The 23,724-nt window shown below is 39.3% G+C and overlaps 1 protein-coding gene across 1 annotated transcript in view; it reads left to right on the top strand.

Annotated features, from left to right (window-relative positions):
* The window catches only part of LOC138912734 (transcriptional regulator ATRX homolog), a 1,213,613-nt gene that overhangs the window by 51,125 nt on the left and 1,138,764 nt on the right, over positions 1-23,724 (top strand). The window contains exons 3-4 of the mRNA XM_070213992.1: positions 8,317-8,461; positions 8,529-9,329. Coding sequence (XP_070070093.1) covers positions 8,317-8,461; positions 8,529-9,329 — 946 coding nt within the window. The remainder of the gene's footprint in view (positions 1-8,316; positions 8,462-8,528; positions 9,330-23,724) is intronic.

Genomic DNA, 23,724 nt, shown 5'->3' with positions numbered 1-23,724 from the left:
CATTGGGTAATTTAAATTGGGACTCTGGTAGATTATTGCCACCTTACCGAAGTAGGCTACAATTAATTGACACGCCTACTTTTGTAATGGCGTTATGTTTGTTCATAAGCTTCTTCTCGGTTTAGTTGATTCACAAACTCTGCTTTCCTATAATCTCACGGTTTCTTCAAGATTTACACGCACATTTCTCAAAGATTTTTGGTCCGTCTTTTAAATTTAAAGTAGGGTTAAAGCATTGAAATCAGGGCTGTGAACCACTCCGGAGCTGAACCACTCCGAACCGGATTGGTTCACTTTTTTTTAGAAAACGAACCAAACCGTAAACCGGAGCGCCGAATTTTTTTATAATTGAACCGGAACCGAACCGGAACTTTTTTTTAATACTCGGTTCGGTTCACAAAAAATTTATTTTGTGTGTTCGTGTTTTTTTTTTTTCTGATCATATTAACATAGAGTTTATTTACTAAGGGAAATAAAAATGCGCAAATATTTTGTCTATGCAATGACTGCATCTAACTCAAACAATCTAATAATATATAACTATCATCTTCCAAAACTTTTCGCAGTACGCCCACATTAAAATTACATGATTAAGGGCCGGTTTCTCGAGTCCCTGTCAAAGTCCCTAATAGCTATTTGTTCGAAAAACTTAAAGACCAGATAAACTGTTCGTAAAAGCAAATCCGCTTTCTCGACTGCTTTAATTTATCAAATAAAAACACCTCTTAACGAGGTAAAAACTAGTGACGATCGCACCTTCAACATACAAAAGTTCTGATATCAACATTTGTGACGAAAAATTATTACACTCGTCATTAAATAGACTTTCTAATATTTTCTCATTCGGCCCGCCCTAGCAAACTATTCCAGCCTTTTTCCCTTCACAGGCATTTTCTATTGCAGCGTGCCGATTGGTGTATTACTCATTACGATCGGACTATCACAGCAGATTTTCAATTTTGCGGCTATATAATAGTAGTCGCCTTCGCACACTCTCCTGGTGCGCTTCGTCACTACATGGACTGCCGTCCATAGTGATATAAACGAGAAAAAATTACAGAGTGCTGTTAACGCACAGAATTGTGCTGTAGAGCGCAAAAAATAGCGTGCTTCGATTATTTCATCAGCTATTTGGGTATAATTCAAAGGAAAAGTCAGCTGTGATTTCGTTTCTTCTTCTTAGTTGGCTATGGGAAATCAGCTGTCATTCTATGAAGTCGAAAATGCTTAACAGGGACTCCGAGTCCCTGTCAAAGTTAGCTCTCACATTGATGCTCGAGAAAGCCAAAATGCCTTAGCAGGGACTTTGTTCGAGAAATGTTAGCCGGCACTCGAGAAACCGGCCCTAAATCAAAGAGTATACTCTTTGCCTTAATTGGTTAACACTTTATAAATCATAAATCTTATAACTTTACCTATAAGGGCCGCTTTCTCGAGTCCCTGTCAAAGTCCCTGATAGCTATCTGTTCGAAAAACTTAAAGACCAGATAAACTGTTCGTAAAAGCAAATCCGCTTTCTCGACTGCTTTAATTTATCTGAACGAGAAACAATTACAGAGTGCTGTTAACGCACTGTAAAGTGCAAGAAATGGCATGCTTCGATTATTTCATCAGCTGTTTGGGTATAATTCAAAGGAAAAGTCAACTGTGATTACGTTTCTTCTTCATAGTTGGCTTTGGGAAATCAGCTGTCATTCTATCGAGCCGAAAACGCTTAACAGGGACTCCGAGTCCCTGTCAAAGTTAGCTCTCACATTTATGCTCGAGAAAGCCAAAATGCCTTAGCAGGGACTTTATCTGTTCGAGAAATGTTAGCCGGCACTCGAGAAACCGGCCCTAAGTCTTAATGTTATGGTACATATTTAAATGAAAATACATGGAAATAAATGTTGCCTTTATTATTTCGTTAAAAAAAAATTAATTTTTTTGAACCCTGGTTCGAACCTGAACCCTGCTCCGGGTCATCATTGAACCGGTTCGCAAACCGGAACATTATCTGTCGATTAGATTTGAACCCCGAACCGAACCCATGCAAAAATAATATGGGTTCACAGCCCTGATTGAAATCGTATGGGGAATCATTGGTCTATACTAACATATTTTAATGCCCGTAGGCCTGCAGCAAAAACACTGTCGAGCAGTGGTATCTGTCGATTGGTGTGCGACACTGAGCGACGATCACAGTTGAGCCATCATGTAAGAAAATTTGATATTATCTGTAGTTATACCCGAAGAGTAAAAGGGCAAAAGTATGTAAGAGCTAGAAGAAAGCATATATTCTTGATCCATGTTCGTCTGTCTGCCTGTCTGTCTGTCCGTCCGTATGAACGCTAAAATCTCGGAAACTATAAAAGCTAACAAGTTTGGATTACCCACACATATTCTTGGGCTTCCTACGCAGCGCAAGTTTGTTCCAGGGGAGGGCCACGACCCCTCTCACGCCCACAATCGCCTTAAGCGATTTTAAAAGATGACTGGCGCCCACACCTTTCTAGATTTCGGAAAATTAAAAATGAAGTTTTATTGCCTTTCGAAATTAAATTAATGTAATGTAAATTTTTCAAATCGGAACATTCCATTATGGTCCGAGCGGCCGATTTTTTGGCATAAAGTCGAAATTTTCATGGTAATGTTTTGTATTTTTCATTTTAAATTCTTAAAGTTAATAGATCATACATATACAAACTTAAAAAAAAAGATTTTAAAGCTACACTAACGCATTTTATGAGCTTTCAAAAGTACACAATCGATCAGCTGCTTAGGACTAAGAAATTGGCGCGAGAATATTTTCTTTACGTTTGTGCAAAAAAATAAAACTTTTCTGTCCGGACTAAATTAAGTAAATTTAAGAAACGATAGATCAAGGTATGTAATATTTAGTTAATAGTAGTAATAATAGTTAGTATGTAATATTTAGTGTGTATAGTACTTTATGTGAAATCTTTGTCTTCGACCTGTGTTTAATGTCCAATTTATGAGTATTTTTATAGAAAATTAACATTTTTTCCTTGTGTTTCGTGGAATAAAACTAACGACCCGACGTCTGCCCACAAAAACAAAGTACGCCAGTTTGAACATATACAACGACATGTATCCATCGCTAATTAACACCTTTTCCCCGTTCGTCCCCCTTTTGACTCAATTCCACACTATTCAGGGACCTTAAAGATTCTTCGTAGCGATCTCTAGGAATTTGGTGCAGCAACAATCGAAAATTTAATTTTTGTCGGATTGGAATTGGATAATTATAAATTATTATAAAAACACCTCTTAACGAGGTAAAAAACTAGTGACGATCGCACCTTCAACATACAAAAGTTCTGATATCAACATTTGTGACGAAAAATTATTACTCTCGTCATTAAATAGACTTTCTAATATTTTCTCATTCGGCCCGCCCTAGCAAACTATTCCAGCCTTTTTCCCTTCACAGGCATTTTCTATTGCAGCGTGCCGATTGGTGTATTACTCATTACGATCGGACTATCACAGCAGATTTTCAATTTTGCGGCTATATAATAGTAGTCGCCTTCGCACACTCTCCTGGTGCGCTTCGTCACTACATGGACTGCCGTCCATAGTGATAAATCATTAAAAAAATATTTATTTTGAATCCTTCTTTGTTAAGCATTCGTAGGAGAAAGAAAAGGATATGTCTTCTTTTCCTTATAATTTCGTTACGAAAATTATTTTGAGTGTGGGGTTTGAAAGATACAGAGTTGCACTTTTAAAATGTTTTGAGTTACATTACATACGAAGAATCCGTTCGTCTGCAAAATAGGTTCAAAGTTTGCCAGAAACAGAATTTTTTCAACTTTAATGTCCTTTTTTTTTAAATCCTTGCGTGAGAGAATGTTTTTGAGAGCTCATTTAGACTCTAAATTTTAGAGCACTGATTATTTAAAGCAGTGGTGGCCGGCAGAAGCAGCACACACACAATGAAAGAACGCATTGCTTTTATTTGAGTGCGAGCATGCACGAATTTGACTGTGCGTGACGTTTTTAAGCTTGACAGTGTACATGTGCGTCGAAACGCTGCAGCGCGCTGGCAGAGCAGCGGCAGAGATATGGCCTATCCCGTGGGCCCTGCGCGCTGCTTCTGCTGGCCAACACTGATTTAAAGCAAATGGGATTTTTAAGATTTCATCGAAGTAATTAAACAAAGGTTAAATTTTATAACACAGTGTAGTAATATGAATTTGCTTGTATGGGAGGCAAGAGAGGGCGTGGTCGCACAGACTTCAAAATTTGTTTGCATGCTATTCGTTTTAAAAAAACAAAATGTGAAAAGTTGGAAGTCTGTAGCTCAATTTTTAGAGTTTATGCCAAAAAAATCGAATTTTTGACCATAGTGCATTCGTTAAATAGTTATGCGCGATCAAAGTTTTATATTTTCATCTCCCTCGCACTCCCTCTAGCTGAGTAGCGGGCAGCGTTCTCTCTTGTTTATTAATAAAGTCTGTGACTAGAATAGTTTGTACATATATTAATCACACACGCTTTATTTTGCGATTTTGCGATTTTGCGATTTTGCGATTTTCTGGATCAACATTCGGCTGATAGTGCTGGACTATTGTATTTTACTGAGGAACGCAGCGTGATAAGGACTGCCCATCTATCTCCAGTCTACTACCTTACATATATATTCTTGATCAAGATTTCTAGCCCAGTAGCCATGTCCTTCTGTCTATCCGTACGTTTTCAGAACAAATTTTATGTATCACATTTTTAAAAATAATGTTTATCCTTAGGATGGTACATCCAAGTGCTCTTTAAGCAAAATATGAACCGATTCCAGTTCCGCTCGTTAAATTTAAAGTGGGCTTTAAAGCTTGAAAATGTTTGGGAATTAGGGGTTTAAAGCTTGCTTTAAATTAAACGACCGGAAGAGAAAACGGGCCTAAGAGTATTTGTTTTAAAGCAAAGCGCATCTGAAGTCGCTACCTTTAGAAATTAAATACTCTACCCTTATAATTAAACAAAATGCTGTTTCTATTTTCCATTTATTTTCAAAAGAATATTTATTTATTTATTTATTTAATGCTAGCAACTACTTATAAACTAATTGCTAACAGTGGGTATGAGCTTTAGCAGCTGTAGGCCTTCAGCTCTTTGTGGTTCGTATATGTTTCAGTTTCATGTCTTTGAGTCTAGCTTAATTACTAGATGTTTTTGTTTTTTCTTTAATTTACAAAGTATTGTTGCTATTTTTTTTTTTTTGATACTTATTTTATTTGGTTAATTGATGTACTTCTATATATTTGTGTTTATTTATTTATTTTTTTTAATTTATTTTATATTTTATTTACAATGTGGGAGTTTGTAACAAAGTTTATGATGTTGTTGAAGTTGTTGTTTGGGGGGTTTGTAAGATATAGTAGAGGATTGAGGTTGTGGAAGCATTGGGAGCGTTGTAAGGAGAGGGAGGGGCAAGAACATATTATGTGTTCTACGTTTATGCGTGCATTGCAGCATAGAGGGCACAAGTTGTTTTTGGTATTGTCAAGGTAGTGGGCGTTAGTTAAGTTTGTATGTCCGATTCTAAGTCTAGTTATTATTATTTGTTGTCTCCTGTTCAGTGGAGAGTTTATGTGGGGGGTGTTTGAGGGTGATAGCTTTGCTATTTGTTGGTACCAATTGGAGGTTGAATTGAGTAGGATCGTTTGTTTATCTTTTAGTTTTGTTTTGAGGAAGTGTGTTACGTCTTTCGTGTTGTTGTTTGGGGTAAACGTTAAGGGGAATTTAGCAGCACTTTTGGCTGCTTCGTCTGCGTTTTCGTTTCCTATAAGTCCTATGTGGCTAGGAACCCATATGAGCGAGATTTTTGGGAAGTGTTTGGTGATTAGGTTTCTGACTGAGGTGGCATAATGTGTATGGTTGTTGTGGTTAGTGATCGAGGAGATGGATGAAAGGGAGTCTGTGCATATAACGTGTTTGCCTGGGATCTTGATGCATATTTTAATGGCCTCTAAAATTGCTATTATCTCACTCGAAAGGACTGAGGAATAGTAAGGCAGGAGACCTAGTTTTATTGTTTCTGTTTCGCTTGTGATGCTGTAGGATGTTACGTCTCCCGATTTGGATCCGTCGGTATAAACGAAGTTGTGGTTTGGATAAGAAGATTTGATGGTGTGAAACAGTTGATGGAAAGTGGTTGGTGGTGTGGAGTTTTTATTGTACTTTGATAAGGTGGTGTTGGTTGCTTTAATGACGTTAAGCATGTTGAATGATTTACATTTATTGTTAGTGATTGGAAGGTAGGGAATGGAGTCGAGTTTTGCTGTTTGTATTACGCGGTCGATTGTGCTGCGGTATCTATGGATTCTTTTCGTAGATTTGGTAAAGTTTTTTAGTGGTGTATCTTTAGATTGTATTAGGTTTTTAACTAGTTTACCTGATAAAAAGTCTCGTTTGTGTTCTATGGGGCTTATGTTGGCTTCTATTAAAAGGTTGTTTATGGGCGTGGAACGGAATGTTCCGAGGCCGGCTCTTATTGCGGAATTAAGGGAAGTTTTAATCTTGTTAAGTTGGGATTTGGGTGCGTGGCCATAAATTGGGAGACAGTAGTCTATTTTAGAAATGATGATCGATTTTATGACTTGGATGAGAGAAGCAGTGTTCGTATTGTATTTGAGGGAAGAGAGGAGTTTAACTATTCCTAGAGGTTTAGAAAGCTCGGTTTTTAATTTGGATATGTTTGAGTTCCACTTGTATCTGTGGTTGATTGTAAGTCCTAGTATTTTAAGGGTGTCTGTGATTGGTATGGTGGTGTCTCCTGTTTGTATCCTAGCGTTGCAGTTGTGTTTCCGGCAGATGTGTAGTATCTGACATTTATCCTTTGATAGTACTGACCCTGAGTGGGTGCACCACTCGTCAATTCGGTTAAAGGTGTTTGTTAGGTTTGTTGTGGGGTTTTTACGTTTCTTGTGTTGGATGAGGAGATGGAAGTCATCTGCGTATGCGCAGAATTTAATTTGATGCGATGTAGAGATGATGTTGGTAAGGGAGTTGTAGGCTATTAGGAATAAAATGACAGAGATTGGCGAACCTTGCGGGATGCCATTGTTAAGGGGGTAGGTATTAGAGAGTTTGGTGCCGATTTTTACTATTATTTTCCTATTTGTCATGAAGTTTTTAACATAGTTAATAATACGAGTCCCTACTTTCCAATCGTGTAGTTGCTGTATGACAGTGTGTATCCCAATTTTGTCAAAAGCCTTAGTAAAGTCAAGTGATATAATAGATAGGTGTTTTTTGAGGGCAAGGGATCTAGAAGCTAGGTGGTCGACATAAAGTAGACTGTCTAGTACAGATTTGCCCCTTTTGAAGCCGAATTGGCTGTTGTGGATTAGGTCGTTGTTTAAGACGAACCACCACAACCTTTTAGCTATGATTTTGTCGAGAATTTTGGCTAGGCATGAATTCAAAGAGATAGGTCTGTATGATTTTATGTCTGTTTGGGGTTTTTGTGGTTTTAGAATAGGTAGTACCAGGCTGAGTTTGAATGATTGCGGGATATGGGAAGAGAGTATATTATTGTAGAGGTTGATAATTCTGTTTTTGAAAGTGTTAGGCAAGTTTTTAATCATTGAGTAGGAAATCCGGTCGAGACCTGGTGTGTTTCCTTTCAGTGTATTAAGGGCAGAGCAGAATTCAATAAAGCCTATGTCTTTTTCAATTTCAAGTGCTGCTTTGGACGGGATGTAGTTAGGGATTGGGTCAAGAAGTTGTTTGTTCAGTCGAAAAGGTGTGGAGAAGTTGTGATCGCCGGCTTCGTCTGACCAGGTTTGGCCAAAAGAATTGGCAATTTCTGTTGGGTCGATTGTGGGAGTAGGGTTGTTTAAGCAGTGGATGCTTTTTTGAGGGTATAGGCCACATAATCTCTTTATGTTTGCCCATGTTTTATTTGGGTTTGTGTATGGGTTGATGTCGGACGTAAACTGTTGTATACTGATTTTTTTTGCATCTCTAATGGATCTTTTCAGTTTTGCATTTGATTTCTTGTATTCTATAATGTTATGTGTGTTTGGCTCTCTGTTGAGTGTCCTCCATTTTTTGATTTTGTCTTTTTTGAGGAGTGAGAGGTTGCCTTTCCACCAGGGAACGGTGCGGGGTTGGGAGAAGGTGGTGTTTTGATTTGCATTTGATTTCTTGTATTCTAAAATGTTATGTGTGTTTGGCTCTCTGTTAAGTGTCCTCCATTTTTTGATTTTGTCTTTTTTGAGGAGTGAGAGGTTGCCGTTGGGAGAAGGTGGTGTTTTGAGGAATAATTGTTTGCCATTATAATATATAAAGCATTTTTTTGTTTTTCTTTAGATTGATAAATTTAAAGACACTTAATAAACGACACATTTGGTCAAAGAGGGATGGTCAAATTAAGCCAATGGAGAAAAGAAAAACTAAATCTTTTTCTGGAGTTCTAGATGAGATGGATGAATACGAAAGCTACCAATTTCTTGAAGTAAGTATACATTACGTATATATGCGCATGAATGATATAATTTAATGAAATTCTTTTACAATTATAGGGTGAAAAAAATCGTATAACAGAGGGCGAGTTTATATCACGCTTTAATGATCAAATTAAGTATCAACTTTTAAATGATTCGAACAGCGACTCTGGTCTATCAAATCAAAGTAATTATGACAAATCAAACGACTCAGCGTTAGAAGCTGGTGGACTTTCGTCTTCTATTGTAGAAAAGTTTCTGCGAGTATTTAAATATGACAATTCTCTTCAATCTTCATTACACGGAAAAAAATGGGCTGATAAAGTTGAGGACATTAAATCAGATTTTAATTTTGTTTCTGAATCGCTCGATTATGTTATGCCATCAGCTAATTTGGAAAAATTAAGTAAAGAGTCTTTTGACAAACTGCAAAAAGATTTAGAGTTCCGACATAAACAAAATCAAATTATACTAAGCTCTGAAAGCGATTATTCAGAAAACGAAGATGATTTTGTGCAAAAGTCAAGATTTATTAAACCAATGCTTCGAATCGATCAGCTAGCTTTTGAAACCAGAACAGCACAAAAAAATGAAAGTGAAAGAATTCGACGGCTCGATAAGAAAAATGCTATGCTTTCAAAAGCTATTAAAAACAATATTAAATATATAAAAAAAACGGATCTTATTCTCGACTACATAGAAAAATCTAAAACCTTTATTAAGGTTGATGAGGATCTTGTCGAACTTTTGAAGCCTCACCAAAGAGAAGGCGTTAGGTTTATGTACGATTCTTGTTATGGTGGCATAGACCTAGAAGAGGGAAATTCAGGATCTGGATGTATTTTAGCTCACTGCATGGGACTTGGAAAAACGTTACAAGTAAGTAAAACATCTTTGAATTTATATGAGTTCCATCTCTATTTATCAGCATTGCACGATTTTTGATTAACCTTTTTCTAATTTAAAACCCCGCTTTTTGTCCTATATTTATTTGACTAATTACAATGTGGAACATCAAAAATTTACCTCGATGAATGCCTAGAAATTTTTTTAAAGTGCTCCCTTACGCAAGGATTCTGAGAAAAAGGACCACAAAGATGGAAAATGCTGTTTTTGGCTAGATCTAAGCATAATTTTAAAATGAAGGAATTCTAGTTCAGTTATGTAGTCAAAATATTTAAAAAGTGCAACCTTTTATTTTTCACACCCTATAATAACACTGTGCAAACAAAATTAATGCTTTTTAAATTTACCTCAATGTATGCTATATTTTTGAATTCGTTACAAATTTCCAAGTTAAACTGTGTTTTCCAAAAAGTTCCCCGACGCGATGATACTTAGCAAAAGGACCTCAAAGTTCGAAAAATGCTGAAATTGGCCAACTTTCCGGAGGTCTCAGAGGTTTAAAGTTTTTAAAAGATACACTCATTATCTTTCAAACCCAATACTAAGTATAATTTTGGTATTTTTTTAAGGAAGAAACAAATTTAGAAAACATAGTCAAAAAATATAAAAGTATACAGCTGCGGTCAAAATAGTAGTAGTGTTTTCGCCCTGTGTTTCAAAAGGGATCGTGGCCTTGAGCCTGGTGGGCGCTGTGCTGATCCTCATCTGCGTGGTGATCGGCATGCAACCGTTGTCGACCATCGAGCTTACCTTCAAAGTTCCTGTGTTGTCCTTTGTGCCTTGCCTCAGCGTCTTCGCGAATCGGTCTCTGATGTTCCATCTGGACCTGAATATCCGCTTCCTAATCTGGATCGTTATTGGCTACGTTTAGTCTACTTATGCCGTAGTGGTTGACAACTACATTCTGTTAGGATAATGTTCGCAACTACCAGCACTCAACCCAACAAGGTTGTATCATACAGCAAGCAAGTTGCGACCGAGTCAAAAGACCCAACAATGACATGTTGACGCACTCACCAAGAGACCCATCGATGACCCACTGACGCCCCCACACCCCCACACCGCACTCACCAAGAGACCCATCGATGACCCACTGACGCCCCCACACCCAGCACCGGTATACTGACAACAGCGAAGGCCGGCCACAACACAACGGCACACTTGCAGGCACAGCAGAAGTTCGGTCACTACACAACAGTGCATTCTGCAGGCACAGCAAAGTACGGCACTACAGTGCACGACCTATAAACAGAAATCGGCACAGCAAAACACCTCAACTCACTCCACTGATCTTACGACCAAGCTTCCGCCTTATCTAAGTAGTATATAAGCATGTATCAATTATCCAATAAATCAGTTATCTATTCAACCTATAACTCCGCGTACGTTATTCGGCACTCACGGGAGCCCAATTCGCGTCAACACACAAGTGCAACTGTTCGTAGAATTACTTTTTATTGTTTTATAATTTTAGGTTGCCCCTAGAACATAATCTAGTGACAGTAGGCCGCTAAACCAACACTTGAATTGGGTTAGCTCGGAGATGTTGAATACACAAGTATTGCTTGAGTACTGATTTTATTTGGGAATATCTGGGGTTTATATACATGATTTCAGAGTCAAGGGGGCCACCATGGCGAAGGTATCGCATGGGGGCTTGTTAGTTATAAATACATTGCATCACTTAGGTTCTAAGATATACAGAAATACAAAGTCATACAATTTGTCTCCCATGCAAGGGATTAATAGGCTAGGGTTAGTAAAAATAGAATGCTGGAACGGCAGGTAGCGGGGTTTGAGCTGGCGCTGGCTGTGGCTGCTGTTGATATCTTAGGGACTCAAGTGCAGGCGCTAACATACTCCCGGCCGTTGAACAGGTGTTTAACATCATCCAATGTTGATCTCAAAGGCGTCGGACGAAGGCATCAGATGGTGCATCCTTGATGAGCTGAGTAACCGAGGTTGTTCTGCTAGTTCGATGTCCTTTGAAGATGATGACGTTTGTGGAGGTGTCTTCTTTTGGAATCGTTTCCACAAGTAAACGACTATGACTCCGAGTGACAAAAACAAGGCAACATAGGCACTTATGTGGTGGTGTGGTAGATCAATGATCTCTGTTGGCATTTTTATTTTGAGCCTGGGAAGTAATTCCTTACTAAGATCATTTAGCTCATTATAACTCAACTTCAATGAATTATTTAAATTTGAAATTTTAGTATCCGCTGCAGACGATTGATTTAAATTGCCAAATCGAGCATATGACAATTTCATCGCTCCTGTTGACGTCACTTGATGGCAGAATCACACTAAGAATTGAGTTTCGTAGAGTGCACTTTGGGTCCAAAACTAGAAGTCCAGTATTATCAATATTAATGGTTGATAATTGATCGCCACATACTGCAGAGAGCTCCATTGGTGCTTGCATTGAGAAAATCCATTGATATTTGGCCTTTAGTCTTTGCCATGAAAGGGATTTCGTAGATGTCACAGTTTGGCATAGTGACGACGATTTGTTATTAAACAATTGAAATTCGCAGTGATTGTCAATTGAAAATATCATTTGCTTATCTGAGCAAATATATACGTCCTCGTTAATGGACTTGCATAGATCAAATTCTTTAGCTGTCATAGCAATGAATTGATCTCTGTGTTGATTCACAGCTATAATTGGATGTTCAATATCCAGTGATATCATTTTGTTGTTGACTGTCACAGGTATTGGTACCAAATTATAAAGCTCAAAAAGCTGCGTTGAGATCAAAGGCAGTGTAATTTTGAAGATGACATAATCCTTTACAACCTTTGCTTCTGCTTTCATCAACTTGTACAATTGTAACACATCGTCCTTAATCATGGGAAGCATTTTTCCTTGAGGCATATGAGTTTTAACTTTATGTATATGCTCTTGAAGTTGCTTTGGCGATACGAGCAGCGGACTTATTTCATTGTGATGAACATTTGTCAACACATGCGAAATTTCTGACTGGACTCTTTGAATACTGGCCGCCAATACACTCAATTGATTGGTTAGTGCTATATACCATTGAAAGGTTTTTAACGAATCAAGTCGCGCGTTGGTTAAATCCACTCTTTGCTGGTTCATGATTCTGATTCTTCTGTCAATGGCGGCCTCATCTCTTTTCATTATATTTATGGTGGAATCAATTATTGATGTTTGATTCTTCACCAATTCCAAGAGATAATCTTCATTCGTTTTGACCTTTTCAATGGTCAACGACATCCTTTTGGCATACTCCGTGTCCAATACTCCAAAGAGACTGCTGGCAATATTTCCAACAATGTTCAGCGGCGAGCGTCTATTCCTGGACATATGGAGTAACTCATTCTCAGTTCGGATTTCCTCGTCGACGTGTTGAAAATGCATGTATAACGCAGCACATGCTTGTACTGGTTGTATGTGAGAACACATTTGGCCGACCTTTATCGTTCCAAGGTAAAATGTTTTTACGTCCTCCAAATAAGGTTTTAAATCGTAATATGCGATAATTGTCCAATCAGCAGTTTCCAGTTGAGTTGTCCCAAGTTTTTCATAGTAAATTCCAGGTTTTGATCCCAACCTGGTTATATTTATTGGACTTGCCGCAGCTAGTGGTAGCAGCAGTAGAAGGATTAGCAAGGGCATTGACAGGAGGGGAAGGGTTGTGCCTTTGCGCCTTTTTGGTTCCTGATCATCCTTCTCATCTTCGTCATTTATATCCTTACGTTTTTCTCCTGGATCCTCTTGACGAAAAAGTGGAGCAAGATTATGAATCGCTCTTTTGAGTACACCTTTTGGAGTGTCAACCTCTACAACTCGTACATATCCATCTGGGCCTGGAAGGAGCCTTAAAATCCGTCCAATGGGCCAATGAAGCATAGGCACATTGTCTTCTTTTAGAATTACCATCATGCCCTCTTTTACGTTTTGATATGCTTTTTTCCATTTAGGATGTTGTTGAAGACTTGTTAAGTATTCACTGGACCATTGCATCCAAAATTCGTGCTTCAGTGACTGCACCTGATCCCACTGTGCAGATAGGGATTTTATTTTTAATGGCTCGGGATCTGGTTGTGCTACAAGTGGCTCTCCAATCAGGAAATGACCAGGTGTAATGAACGTCCGATCCTTTGGATCATCAGAAATTGGAGTTAGTGGTCGGGAATTTAACACAGCTTCGACATTTGTTATAACTGTGCTTAACTGCTCAAACGTGAGCTCAGCAGTGGTCACCTTTTTCAACAATAATGTTTTTGCTGACTTTACTGCTGCTTCCCATAACCCACCAAAGTGAGGTGCTCTTGGCGGAATGAATTTAAATTGAATTCCTTTTGTGTTACATAGCTGCACTATGGAGTTCTTAGCTTCCTGAGAGTGTATAGTTTCCTTCAATTCCATTAGCTGGTTGTTGGCTCCTACAAAGTTTGTAGCATTGTCGCAGTATAATGTTTTGCACCTTCCACGACGGCTTATGAACCTTTGTAGCGCTCCAAGAAATGCTGCAGTTGTTAAATCTCCAACGACTTCCAGATGTACCGCCTTCGTCGCAAAACATACAAATACGGCGATGTATGCTTTATCAGGTCGCTTGCCTCGGACCTTGTGATGAATCTTCAAGGGTCCACAAAAATCCACTCCAGAGTTTAGGAATGGTCTATTTTGAAAAACCCTATGCTCAGGTAGTTTTCCCATAACTTGCGACATCAATTTTGGACGACATCTTGTGCATGGAATGCATTTCATGATTACATTCCTAACCATGGAAGTGGCTTTGACAATATGATACTGTTGTCGAGCAATACCCTTCAAGGTATTTTGGCCACAATGCATATTTTCGGTATGTAGTTTTACTAACAACATTTTCACAATTTCGTCGTTGTAAGGCAATAAATATGGATTCCTTGCATCACGAGAAATTGGTGCGTTTTCGATTCTTGTTCCTACTCTAATAATAGAGTTTTCGTCCAAAAACAAGTCAAGAGAGGACACCTTACTGCTGCTGGGTATCGGTCGTTCAGGATGTCGATGTAAATGTTTCAGCTCATCTGCGAAGTCAGATTGTTGTACACATCGTACTATTATCCTCCTGGCTTGTTCCAATTCGTCCAACTCTAGCAGCACTGTATCCTTCCTGTTTTTACGATAACAGAATAGTAACATATAGGCAATTATACGTTGTAGACGATTAAATGAGTTTCCGTGGTTAATACGGTATATTTCGTCTCCTTCCGAACTTGTTGCAAGAGTGACTATTTTTAGCTTTCTCTCCAATGAGATGCTGTTGTTTTTAGAGGCCTTAAAGAGGGATGGCCATTTCTCTTCAGGTCCGTGAAGAAATAGTGGTCCGTATAACCATAAAGTGTGTGCGCCTAATTGAGCTGCGGGGATTCCTCTTGATAACACATCTGCGGCGTTGAGATTTGATGACACATGTCTCCATTGGTTTGGACTGGATGTGTCTTGTATTTTGGACAATCTATTTGCAACGAATGTATGGAAATTCGATGCCTTTGCATTGATCCAACAAAGTACTATTGTTGAATCTGTCCAGTAAAATTTTTTAATGGATTCTGTGTTAAGTCTTAGATCCTTTTTGACTTTGTCGGCTAGTTCGGCTCCTAGAACAGCCGCGCACAACTCCAACCGTGGTAGGGTTTGTTTTTCTAGAGGCGCTACTCTTGACTTAGCGCACAACAAACGTACAGTTGTTTGTTTGTTTTTATAAATGGCTCTTACGTAAACAGCTGCACCAAATGCCCTCTCAGAAGCATCCACGAATATGTGTAGCTCCTGTTTTTGTGGGACTTTCCCATCATAAATGTGACGTGGAATTTTCATTTTGTTTAAATGTTGCAGATCCTGTCTGATGGCCTCCCACCTTTCCTTTAGGGAATCTGATATTTCCGTATCCCAATCCAGTTGTTGAAGTGACAGGGTTTGCAGAAATATTTTGGCCCTTATTATCACTGGTGAAAACAGGCCAAGAGGATCGAAGATTTGACCGACCTCAGAAGCTACCACTCTTTTAGTAATGCTCTGAGTTTTTTGCTCTTGTGCTCTGCCACACAAATGATCGTCCTTTGGAGTCCATATAATTCCCAGTGTTTTTACACTGGTATGTTCTAAAGCTGCACCCAAATTTATGGTGCTGACGACGTCTTCAGGTAGGAATCCTTTTAATAATTGGTGTGTATTAGAGCACCATTTTCTTAGTTTAAATCCGCACGGCAGCAGGATTTTATTTAGTTCTTGTTGAATCCTTTCTGCGTCCTGTATCGTGTCTGCTCCGGTCAAGCAATCATCCACATAAAAATCGTTTTTTAATGCGGCTGCTGCTAGTGGCCATTTTTCAGAGTTTATGTTGGCTAAATGTTCCAAACATTTAGTGGCCAGGAACGAAGCTGATGTTGTGCCATATGTCACCGTCTTTAACCTATAATACTTTATTGGTTCATTTGAATCATATCGCCAAACAATCATTTGGTTAAATTGATCATTTGGATTCAACCATACTTGGCGATACATTTTTTCAATGTCTGCAGTGAAGACATATTTGTGAGTTCTGAATCTCAATAATATAGAGAACAGATCACTCTGAACAACTGGTCCTGGATGTAGCACATCATTCAAAGATTTTCCTGACGACGTTTTACAGGAGGCATCAAAGACTACTCTTAATTTCGTAGTAGTGCTCTCTGGTTTCAGAACACAATGATGTGGGATGAAGTAGTGAGCCTTCGGTATTTGTTCCGGCATCACTTGCTTCATATGGCCAAGTTTTTCATATTCTGCCATAAATTCGTTGTACATCCTCTTAATTTCTGGACAGGTCCTTTTTTCCAACGAATAGAAGCGCCTTGTAGCGATATCGCAAGACTTGCCCAGGGCTGAAGGATTTTCAGAAAACGGTAATCTGACTATTAATCTGCCATCTTGTGCGTGCTGAAGATTATTAATAAAGTGCTTTTCGCAGTGCCTTTCTTCTGGAGTCCTGTATTTTCTAATTGGCTCTAATTGGTCCAACTTCCAAAACCTTTCCAAAGATGATTTCGCTTCCTCAGCTGAGGAAACTACCATGCAGTTCTGTGGCATTTTTGCACTCATGTTAACCTTTTCAGCAACGATCCAACCCAATTCAGTATTTTGTAGAATTGGAAAACCTGGATATGTTTTTATTTGCTCAGGTTTAATAACACAGGTCGACAAAATCAAGACTTTTTCTTGGCCCAAGAATAAACGCTACGAAACCTGAAAGAATTATAGCTGTAGATTACTACCTCATCCTTGAAAACTTTCCAACACGTCGAAGTTTTTAGAAATCCGTGGTCAAAGTTCCAAATTTTCGATTTTTAGGCACTTTTTGCGGCTTAATAGTAAAAAAACCTTTCGTAGCCCAGAGCCACAATTTAGAGAAACTGGTACCTTGAACCTTTAACTTCAAGAGTGTCCAATCGCAAAGCTGGGCGACCTCTATTTCTTTAGCTACAATCGATTTTACAGAAGTACTTTTTGTCACTTTTTTTCATCTATAGTAGCCTGATATTTTCCTTGTTGAACTGAGACCCGTACACAAACAATACATTAAAAATATCAGGCTACTATAGATGAAAAAAAGTTACAAAAAGTACTTCAGTAAAATCCATTGTAGCCGGGCTACGAAGGGTTTTCTTGCTATTAAGCCGCAAAAAGTGCCTAAAAATCGAAAATTTGGAACTTTGACCACGGATTTCTCAAAACTTCGACGTGATGGAAAGTTTCCAAGTATGAGGTAGTTCTCTACAGCTAAAATCCTTTCAGGTTTGATAGCTTTTATTCTTGGGCTTTTTTTTTGTCGACCAGTGTAATAGAAAAATGATGTTCTGCGCCTAGCAACAAATCAATTTTTCCTGGTCGATCAAAATTGGGATCCGCAAGATTAATGTTTTTCGATATTTTTAGATCGGTTATTTTTAATTGTTCAGTGGGTTGATCTGCCACCATGTGCGGGAGAACAAAGGCTTCAACTCTTGTTTCGAAGTCACTATGTTTTGATTTGATTAACACACTGATGCGTCCTTTGCTTATTCGCGGCTGGCCTCCAATTCCCTCAATTCGTAAATTTGTTGGGGAGAGTTTTAACGATAACCGCTTTACCAATCTTTCCGAGATTAAATTGATCTGTGAACCGGAATCAAGGAGCGCTCGAAAGTCTCCTTCTCGACGATTGGTTCCTTGTACTGTCACTCTAGCCGTTGCTAACAGTGTGTACCTTTTCTCAATACTGTTTGTCGCAGCAGAAGCAGCTGTTTTTTGTTCAGTATTAGATTTTCCGTTACTTAAATGTAACAACGTATTGTGTTTTTTGTTACATTTCATGCATGTATATTTAGACATGCATTGTTTGGACATGTGGTCTGCCTTTAAGCAATTGACACACAGTTTCTTTCGCTGGACCCAAGACAGCCTTTCAGCAGGAGAAGTTTCCTTAAATTTATCGCATTTGTATATGCTATGCCCTTTTTGACAAAACAGGCAGGCGTATAAACTTGCTGTTGCAGAGGCACTTGTTCTATGTTTTTCCTTATGCGCCTTTCCACCGATGGCTTCAAGTGCCAGAAATCGTTGTTCTAGAAATGCAAGAAATTCTTTTATTGTTTGAATTTCCCTTGTGTCTAATATTGTTTGCTCATAAAGAGTATGAGTAATTCGGTCTAATTTTCTTGTCATATGAAAAATTAGAACCGGATCCCATGTGTCAGTCATAATTCCCATATTTCTTAATGCTTGCAACGATTCATTAACATTGTCATGCAGATTTTTTATTGATTGAGAATCATTTGACACGTTAGGGTGATCAATCAGTTTTTCAAATATTGCGGTAGACAGCACACGCTTATTATTAAAACGTTCTTTCAGCATTGTCCAGGCAGTGTCGTAGTTAATTTCTGTTAACTCTAAATGCCTTACTAATCTTTCTGCTTCTCCAGACAGATTAGCCTTAAGATACCACATTTTTTGTATTTTTGGTATCGCTGCTTCATGAACCATTTTATTAAAAATGTCATGGAATTGTTGCCATTTTAAGTAGTTACCATCAAACTTTGGAATGGAAACCTTTGGCAATTGAATTGATGAAATCGAAGGTACCGCATGATTAGTGGCTATTGAAACTGTATCAGTTGATGGTTGGCAAAATTGTAGCATTGCCTTTTCAGCGGAGATAAATCGTTCCATACTGTAACCTGCCTTTTCAGGTTCGATACATAATTTATGGATTTCAAAATGCAGACTTTCAATTTGTTTCCATAAATTGTCGATTACCGTTTTATAGGTAAATTTATTGTCTGGACATATTTGATTCATAGTTCGAGACATCGAATCCAGAACCGCTGCTTGGTGTCTAATCAATTTTTTGATTTGTTCCACCTCATCAGACGTGGCCTCTAACGTCGGAAATTGCAGAATTTTAGCATTGAATTCTTCCATAGCCTTATGAACAATTAATTTCATCTGCTCATAATAATTCTTTTCGAAATATTCATGCAATACTGCAGCACCTTTAGATTCTTCAAGAATAGATTTATTTCCTTTTTCGAATGATTTCCACAGATCTTCAATTTGTCGTTTCCTATCTTCGAAATACGTAACCTTTTCTTTTCTTGTGTGAGAATCCTTTTTGATGTTTCTAAGCACAACTTGGATCTCTTCACCAATTTGGCTTTGAATGGCAATCAGTTTTTCAACCTCCATTTTTTCCTTACTAACGTGTCTGACCCGTGGGAAGTTAATTTATTCGCTTTAATTAAGCTGGATACGCTTTTACTCGCAACCGATTTAGTGGTCAAAGACACGTAAGATTTTTTGGATTAGAAAATATAGCCAATTATTTTATTTTTAAAATTTTTATTTTATTAACACCATTTGTAAAAAAAATATTCTATTTTTCAAATGTTTGATGTATTTCAAGAGTCGCCTTGTTGACTACTTGAAATTTAGATTTTAAATCGATGATTATCCTGGGAATCGCCAAATTGACTCCAGTAAATCAGATTTATTTTTGAAGATATGTATAAAGAGTCGCCAGTTGACTACTTTAAATTTGAGATTTAAATCGACGATTATCCTGGGAATCGCCAAGTTGACTCCAGTAAATCGGATTTATTTTTTGAAGATATGTATAAAGAGTCGCCAGTTGACTACTTTAAATTTGAGATTTAAATCGACGATTATCCTGGGAATCGCCAAGTTGATTCCAGTAAATCGGATTTATTTTTTGTTGTTAATAAAGTAAGAAGAATCGCCAAGTTGACTACTTCTACTTATAAATTGTTTAAATATTGGAGTCGCCAAGTTGACTTCCAATAATTTCGTAACAGATCGCCAAGTTGATAAGTTACTCCTTGAAACAATGTTCAAGTTGTTCGGGAAAACGGTCGGAGTTTTATTCGAGCCAGATTTCCCTAGTTATCTTTTCTGTTAATCAAATGATAAAAACAGATTTAAGACAACATAAAAAATCTAGATGATTCGATCGCCAAGTTGATCGAGAATCTGTCTAGTTCGTATGTGTTGAAATTAGTCGCCAAGTTGACTAGAATTTCATACACTGGTCGGGGTCACCAAAATGTTCGTAGAATTACTTTTTATTGTTTTATAATTTTAGGTTGCCCCTAGAACATAATCTAGTGACAGTAGGCCGCTAAACCAACACTTGAATTGGGTTAACTCGGAGATGTTGAATACACAAGTATTGCTTGAGTACTGATTTTATTTGGGAATATCTGGGGTTTATATACATGATTTCAGAGTCAAGGGGGCCACCATGGCGAAGGTATCGCATGGGGGCTTGTTAGTTATAAATACATTGCATCACTTAGGTTCTAAGATATACAGAAATACAAAGTCATACAATTTGTCTCCCATGCAAGGGATTAATAGGCTAGGGTTAGTAAAAATAGAATGCTGGAACGGCAGGTAGCGGGGTTTGAGCTGGCGCTGGCTGTGGCTGCTGTTGACATCTTAGGGACTCAAGTGCAGGCGCTAACAGCAACTAAAACACAAGCTACACATACAACAGATTGGTCCACTACCAAAAGGTGTGATCAAACATTGGTGACCCCGACTTGATCCTTGCATATCCAAGGATCACACTCACAAAGAATCACTAATTGATTCGTTTTGAACCACGCTAAAAAAGTCCTCCAGTTCAGGCACCTCACTAAAAGTCCTCCAGATTAGGCACATCACTAAAGGTCCTCCAGTTCAGGCACCTCACTAAAGTCCTCCAGTTTAGGCATATCACTACAGGTCCTCCAGTTCAGGCACCTCAAGTCCTCCAGTTCAGGCACAACACTAAAGTCCTCCAGATTAGGCACATTACTAAACGTCCTCCAGTTCAGGCACCTCATAAAAGTCCTTCAGATAAGGCACCTCACTAAAGTCCTCCAGATCAGGCACATCACCAACGGTCCTCCAGTTAAGGCATACCATCAACGGTCCTCCAGAAAGAACACCGCCACCGATCTAACAGGTAAGCTTCACAGTTCCTCTACACCAGACTAGGGAAACAGGGAAAACCATCCAAAATGTCAACATCCTTCATGATGGAAACAAGTCTAGCTAGATCAGAACAAGTGAGTCATCTGTTAGACGATCAGCATGAGCTACAAGGGCAGATCCAGCAGCTTATTAAAAACTATGGAAAAGACTCTGCCGAAAGAAAACAGCGCGAGGGGTATTATTCCAAGCGCCTAGCGCAATTGCAGGATCTGTGGCAACAGTTTTGTGATCTGGATACCGAGATTCGAGAAATGGCACTGCCAACCGAGCCAGAATATTTAACAAAATACAACGCCCTAAAGGAATTAGTCGAAAAATATGAAACGATATTTAGCGATAACACTCCGGCAACCAGCGCCCCTCAAAAGATCCCTAGACGACCCCGAGACGACGCGAAACCACCACCACCAGCACCAAAAGAACTGGACGTCTCAACCAATCAGGCGATTCGGTTGCTACAACTAAGATGTACCGAAATGGAATCATCGCTCAGTTTAGCATTGGATGCACCTAGCATCACCCCTGCCCTACAACGCCACTTGGATACCCAATGGACATTAATAAGAAAGGCACACGACGACATCGAAATTATACCAGGTGCAAAACAGGCCGCCATCGCAGAAATAACTCAATTTCGCGATTTGTACGCGGAATATGAGATGACCCTACTACGCGAAAATGAAGCACCATTGAGGCTGACCTTGTCACAGCCACCAGTTACATTACCAGAATTTTCCGGGGAATATTTGCAATGGCCTCAATTCCACGACCTATTTATGGAATTGGTCCACAAGCAACCATACCCGTCGACACAAAAACTCCATTTACTACAGAGCGCATTAAGGGGAGAAGCCCGAAATATATTAACAGACACAGCATTCGCTCAAGGAGAATATGAAGACACCTGGCGACGATTAAAGACCAGATACCAAAATGGGAAGATATTAATCTTCACCGCACTCGCAAAGATGTTTGACCACGAGCCCATTAATGGGTCAGCTACTCAAATCCGCGCACTGCATGATACTGTCGAACGATCTCTAAGCACCCTCAAAAGCCTAGAGGTCAACACACAGACTTGGGACCCAATCCTTGGATTCCTCATCCGAAGGAAGCTGGATCACAACACCTTGGCGGCACTGGAAGATGCGGCCGACGCACCCACAGAAGTACCCACATTATCAAGCGTTCTAAACTTCTTGGAACGACGGTCCTGCATGCTGGAAACACTAAGCGAACAACCCGGAGCAAAAACTAAACCCACAGTCGCAGCCAGCTCAAGCCACATCGTCTGCAGGGTCTGCAATCAGACACAACATACGATTGCTAGCTGCAACATGTTCAGAAACATGACGCCGGACGAACGTCGAAACATTATCTACCGACTTCGAGGATGTTCAAATTGCTTATCAACAAATCACAAGTTCGGTAGTTGTCCGTCAATCAGAACATGTCGACACTGCGGACAACGTCATCACTCAATGCTACACAACGTCAACCACGGCTTAGTATCAGGACCTCAGACGACCGCTGTAGCCACGATTATTCCCTCAGACACCACAGACAACTCAAGACCTCCCTCAGTCAAGGTGGCAGTAAATTCATGTCAAGAGGCTACGACCAAATATGTCCTGCTAGAGACAGCAAAGGTACAACTCACAGGCCCAAACAACTTCCACGAGCAGTGTCGCACCCTAATAGATCCAGGATCTCAGATAAGTCTCATGTCTCGGAGAATGGCGAATCGGTTGGCGCTGCCCGTCACAAAAACGGCAGTAACCATAGGCGGAATAGGCGGCAAGACGCAGGAATCTACTTCTCGGGCCATGGTAAAGATGTCATCACTCACGTCTAACTTTAAAACAGACATCGAAGTCATAATATTACCACAACTAATGGCCGATCAACCGTCAGAACCGGTGACAGAGACACTAAATATCCCAAGGAACATACACCTAGCTGATCCCTGGTTTAGAGAGCCCGGTGCCATAGACCTAGTACTTGGCGCTGACATATATCCACAGTTAACAAGGAAGGAAAATATTCTACTCGGACGCAATAAACCCTTGCTTCAAGACACCAATTTGGGGTGGATTGTGTTAGAACCAACCATCCAACAGGCCAGCTCTTCTGCAGCCGTGAACGTCACCATAGATCAAAAGGAAACGCTAACGTCAGAATTGGAAAGGTTTTGGAAAATGGACACACTACCAGTAATTTCATCACCAATGACAGCTCAAGAACGACTCTGCGAAGAACATTTTTTGGCTAACGTAAAAATGGGTCCTGATCATCGGTTTTCAGTACGACTTCCCTTTGTAGAAGAGCCAACTAGTCTCGGCTCAACTGTACAAGTGGCTCAACGAAGATTGTTCAGTCTAGAAAAAAGATTGCAAAGAGATGCCTCAATACGGCAAGGATATGTACAATTCATGGATGATTATGAAAGACTAAACCACATGACAGAAATAGACGAGCGACAGCTATCAAGGAATCATTATTTCATACCTCACCATTGCGTCCTAAAGCCCGACAGCTCGACAACAAAGTTGAGGGTGGTTTTTGACGCATCCGCAACGAGCACGAGCGGAAAAAGCTTGAATGATATATTACGCATTGGGCCGACCGTGCAAGGAGAACTCTTGTCAATCTTAGTCAGGTTTCGATGCTACCGGTTGGTATTCACCGCCGACATTGAAAAAATGTACAGACAGATCTGGGTACATCCCAACGGCCGAAACTACCAGCTAATTCTCTGGCGCAAAAATCCAACTGACAAGATTCGATATTTCCGACTTAACACGGTGACATACGGTACAGCATGTGCACCGT

The sequence above is a fragment of the Drosophila takahashii genome, chromosome 2R (assembly GCF_030179915.1).
Source record: "Drosophila takahashii strain IR98-3 E-12201 chromosome 2R, DtakHiC1v2, whole genome shotgun sequence".
Classification (NCBI taxonomy): domain Eukaryota; kingdom Metazoa; phylum Arthropoda; class Insecta; order Diptera; family Drosophilidae; genus Drosophila; species Drosophila takahashii.
Note: the sequence above shows the minus strand (reverse complement) of the source record. Positions and strands in the feature narration are given on the sequence as shown.